The 5,070-nt window shown below is 54.2% G+C and overlaps 1 protein-coding gene across 1 annotated transcript in view; it reads left to right on the forward strand.

The window, feature by feature from the left end:
- MYO19 (myosin XIX) overlaps positions 1-5,070 on the forward strand; it is a gene marked incomplete at its 3' end in the record, with an annotated part of 34,361 nt that extends 29,291 nt beyond the window's left edge. The window contains exons 24-28 of the mRNA XM_010861713.1: positions 458-573; positions 671-800; positions 2,216-2,301; positions 3,602-3,904; positions 5,008-5,070. Of these exons, the coding sequence (XP_010860015.1) occupies positions 458-573; positions 671-800; positions 2,216-2,301; positions 3,602-3,904; positions 5,008-5,070 (698 nt within the window). The remainder of the gene's footprint in view (positions 1-457; positions 574-670; positions 801-2,215; positions 2,302-3,601; positions 3,905-5,007) is intronic.

The following is a 5,070-nucleotide window of genomic DNA, read 5'->3' on the forward strand; positions in this document are numbered from 1 at the left end:
TCAGGTAACCCCTCCGTCTGTAGGAGCTGCCCCGCCAGGTGTGGGGGGCAGGCAGGGCCCCCGTTGGGGTCTGGGGGTCTGTTCTCCGCTTTCCATCTGGGGTGGGAGGGCTTGGGGGCAGAGGGGGAGGCTGGGCTGCCCTGTGCGGCCCTCAGCATGTTTGGGGCCTTGGAAACGGGCTGGCAAAGCAGCGTGGGAGTCTAGGCATCAAGTGTCCTCTGCCCTAGGGGACCTCCAGGGTGGGGGCTGCCGGCCAGTGCAGGGCACAGCCTCCAGGGGGACACCAAGATCCCTCGGGGCAGCCTGAGGGACGATGAGAAGAGGCCCCCTCTGGCCTTCTCCCCAAAAGGAAGGAAGGGATGTTGAGAAGCATGTGCAGCGGGAAGGAAGCCTGTGGCGCTTCAGGGGGACGCCGAGGGGATGGTGACGGACTGACGGGCCCTGTCTCCATCCTCAGAGTGCCCTCCATGCACCGAGCCGGCCACACTGCAGGGCCTCCTCCAGGAGATCCTCCACGCACTGCCAGCCCCACTGCACTGCGGCAGGACCAAGGTGTTCATGACCGACTCCACGGTAAGCGGGTCTGGGGTGAGGAGCTGGCGGCCACGGGCCTGGGTGGAGGACGGGGAGCACGGGAGGCTGAGGACCTCAGCGGATGCCCTTCTCCCAGCTGGAGGTCCTGGAGCGTGGGCGTGCCCAGGTGCTGGAGCAGTGTGCCCGCCGCATCCAGCGTGGCTGGAGGAGACACCGGTGCCGCACGCAGGCCAGGCGGAGGCGGGCAGCTGTGCTCATCCAGGCAGGTAGGAAGGGGGCCCGGGCACACGGCCCACACTCACGGCCAGCAGGTGGGCCCAGGAGTGGCCGTCTCTGCAGCTGCACGTGATCCTACGGGATACCTGTTTCCCTTGAGACCCTGCTCCTAGAGTCCCCACAGACCAAAGCGGACTGTGTCCCAGCCTCTAGATGTTAACTGCATGTCCCCATGGTGTGCTGGGCCTCGAATTCCCTGTCCAGCTCACCCAGAGCACCCCCAGTTCAGCGTAGACCATGTCCCACCCCAAGTAAGGGTTCTCTATAGGTGGCAGAGGCTCAGAAGTTGCCTTGAATTCCCCTCCCCCAGTCCTAGCTAGCTATATTTGTCATATATTATTCCCCTTGATGACAACTCTCATCATCACCTGGGTTCCTGGGCTTGTTGAGCTTAAGAAGGTAAAAACCAACAAGATCTGGTGAAACAAGGAAGCAATGTATGAACCATGACACAGCCTCACTTTGAAAAGCAAAAATACTAGAAACAACCCAAATATCTGACAGTTGGTGGAGGCATGGCTACATTATGGACCCATCCTTGTGATCCAGCTAAGAAGTGTTTTTGAAGAATATTTTTAGTTTCATGGAAACCCCACTTCCAATATGATGCTTAAACCTGGGTGATGCGCTACACAGCAAGGTGATGCCACCTTCCTAAGGGGTGTGGCGGGGGGGGGCCTGAAAAACGTGACGGGTGCTGCAAAACTACCTGGGCTGATAACAGGTGACTTTCGTGTCTTTACCAAATAGCCCTTTTTCTGAATGACTGTACCAAAAAATCAGAAAATGCGTATTTCAAAAGGAGAAAATTAAAATCAGAAAATGCGTATTTCAAAAGGAGAAAATTAAAACTGCCGCACCCATGATCAGCCTCCCATCTATGACCTTCACCAGGTGTGGCCCCATCCATGATCAGCCTCCCATCCTGTAGCTATGACCTTCACCAGGTGCTGCCCGATCCATGACCAGCCTCCCATCCTGTAGCTCTGACCTTCACCAGGTGTGGCCCCACCCATGATCAGCCTCCCATCTATGACCTTCACCAGGTGTGGGTGTGCAGTCGCGTCCTTCGTGGATCCATAAGGCGAGCGAGCAAATTCAAATGAGGGCTTCCAGAAATAGAGGTCGTTTTAAAAGGTGCAGACAGTTCAGATCCCTCGTGTTCCCTGGGCGTTGCCCAGGGTGGGAGGTGGCAGTTTCCCTTGGCAGTAGGCATCTGCCTGCAGGTCTGAGCGCTGTTTTTCAGAGCCAGGTCCGCGTCCCGTTGACTCGGTCCCTGACCTCACGTGGCTGCCGGCATTCATTCCTACGTTTACGGCAGCTCTGGCGCTGGTGTAGCCTGGTTTACCAAGAGCTCTAACTGGCATGTTAACTCTTGTTTCCTGTTTCTGGACAAACCCTTCAGCCGTCCGTTCCTGGCTGACTCGGAAGCATGTCCAGCAGCTGCACGCGGCTGCCACGGTCATCAAGCGTGCGTGGCAAGAGTGGAGGGTGAGTGCTGATCCAGAGGTCAGGGCAGCCAGTGATTGGGCCTGGGCTGGGGACTGGCCCTGCCCGAGGGGCGGGTGGCCGCAGGGTCTCACAAATGATGTGGGCACCATGCCAGCCATGTGACAGGACGGCTGTGACGGGCACAAGCCACTCAGGGAATACACTAAAACTCATACAGCCGTACACTTTAAAAGCATGAATTTTACAGTATTATCAATTAGATCTCAATAAGGTGGATTTTTTTTTGAGGTTAATTTATGCTTTTATTTGCCAGTATAATTAACCACAGTGGCCTGCAGGCTTCTTTGATCTAAAAAAATACATTTTATATCACAATCCAACAAACACATACACATATATAATATGTATACATACATAAAAGTGAAACAAAAGTTTTGCCAAAAGTGTCTACCCCGAGTGTTAAATTTTTTTTTTGAGATCTTTTTCTTTTTTTAAAGCAGTTTTAGGTTTACGATAAAACTTGACAGGAATGTACAGAAATTCCCCATATACCGCCTCCCCTCACATGAACAGCCATTATCAAAAGAATGGTACCTCTACTTTTTAGACCAAGGATGACTGCATTGACACGTGATCAAAACATCCCCAGTTCACCTAGGGCTCGCTTTAATGAGCAGAGCAGTGTTGCGTACTCTATGGGTTTGGACAAAAAGTATGACCACGTATATCCATCATTATAATGTCGCTCAAAGTACTTTCACTGCTCATGAAAACTTCTGTACTCTGTATATTCCTCTCTGCAAACTCCGGACAACCACTGATCTTTTTATCGTCTCCACAGTTTTGCCTTTCCCAGAATGGCATACAGGTGGAATCTCTTTCTCCTCGAAATGAGAGGTTCAGACCCTTTATGAGACCACTCCTGGCCCACCCAGGCGTGGACTAGACAGGCTCCAGGCGGCAAGCTCCCCCACTACGTGCTGCGGCTTTCCCTCCAGTACTGGCCCTGCCCAGCAGCCACGTGGAGGTCAGGGGGACACATGTTGGGTTTCTGTTCATAGGAAGGCCACACGTTTTGTGCCTCTCATCACAGTGAACCCAGATTCCTGTCGGGTGTGTTATAAACAGACGAGCCATTTCTTCAGACCCCCTGCTCTGGGCACACCCCAAAGGCTGTTACTTTTTAAAAGTATGTGAAGCCTCAGCACAGCTGCCCTGTGTATAGGCCTGTGCCACATCCAGCCAGGTGCCCTTCAGTTCACCTTGTTAAGGGCAAATCACCAGAGACTTTTGGTTTCTGTTTTCCATTAAGAGCTGTGATATGCTGTTCTTTTTTAAGATCAGAATGGCCTTCCTTGCTTCTGAAGAACTGGATGGTGTGGAGGAAAAACACTCACCTCAAGCTCCCTGCTCCCCGGGCTCCAGTCCGCTGCCCCCGGCTCAGACCAGGCTCCAGGGCGCAATAACCCGCCTCTGGCCCCTGGGACTGGCCCTGGCCAACGCGGCTGTGGGTGTTCACGGCTTTCAGAGGAAGCTGGTGGTCTTCGCCTGCCTCCAGCTCCCCGTGGGCAGCCCCAGGAGCTGCGCCGTCCAGACAGCCCAAGAACAAGCCGGAGTCCTGTCCATCCGAGCGCTGCCTCAGGTGGGCCATGCGATGGGGCTGGCGTCCTGACCGCCCCACTGCGGGGTGGGGGGGCGGAGCCCCGGGGGTCGCAGCAGCAGCCGCAGGACTGAGGCTGAGATGAAGGCCTCCGAACCTTGCGCATCCCAGCTGGCAGCAGTCGAGTCGTTCCCATCATTACAATTAGGGTTTTCCAAAGTCCTTTCACTGTTAAAAAGCTGCCTCCAAGTGTTCTAGCATCTCTTCTGAGTCATCTTTAAATTAGTCCTACTTCCAAAAAAATGGGTTGTGGTAACAGCAGCTTTTCCCCTCCAATGGCGCTGGATCTGGCCCCATGCTTCCCCCTACTTGGGCTTCCCTGGTGGCTCTGACGGTAAAGAATCTGGCTGCAATACAGGAGACCCAGGCTCGTTCCCTGGGTTGGGATCCCCTAGAGGAGGAAATGGCACCCCACTCCACTATTCATGCCTAGAAAATCCCAGGGACAGAGGAGCCTGGTGGGCTACGGTCCACGGGGTGGCAAAGAGTCGGACACGACTGAGCGAGACTAACACACTTTCCCCTCACTTGTATTCTTTGGTTTACCCTATTCCTGACAAGCACATGAGTCAGTGGTTTAAGGTTTTATATTGTGGGCAGCCGCCAGGTAAAGAGGCAGCGAGCACAGACAAGGGCTAATACCCGCCTTTTACAAGGATCAAGTGACACAAGGGAGAAGGAAGGAAACACTGCATTTCCTCCCGGAGGAATTCCTACAGGACATAATCTGGATAAAATCGCCATGACAACACACGGGCCTGCCAGAGCGTAAACAGAAGTGCAGCTCTTTGATCTTCCAGCTTTAAGCAGTCCTAACACTGGACAGATGATATTCTTAGCAGGGAAGAGCTCCCTCCTAGCTTTCCTCATCTATCTCACACTGGGTGGATGTGACACTTTGTCTTTAATACTGTTTTGGAGTCTGCTCCCGTCAGTAAGGAGGAAAAGCGCACTAAGTCAGTCTGCCACTGCTGTGACTCCGGCAGGTCCTCGGGTGTCCCCACCTCCCTGCATTCCTAGCCTTCACGCCAAGAGGTCCCTTCAACCTCCCAGGAGCTGGGGCTGAGCTGCGTCTCTCTCCCCAGGGCTCGATCAGATTTCACTGCAGAAAGTCTCCACTGCGCTACGCTGACACCTGCCCTGGACCC

Source organism: Bison bison, unplaced genomic scaffold (genome assembly GCF_000754665.1).
Source record: "Bison bison bison isolate TAMUID 2011002044 unplaced genomic scaffold, Bison_UMD1.0 scf7180017864472, whole genome shotgun sequence".
NCBI lineage: Eukaryota > Metazoa > Chordata > Mammalia > Artiodactyla > Bovidae > Bison > Bison bison.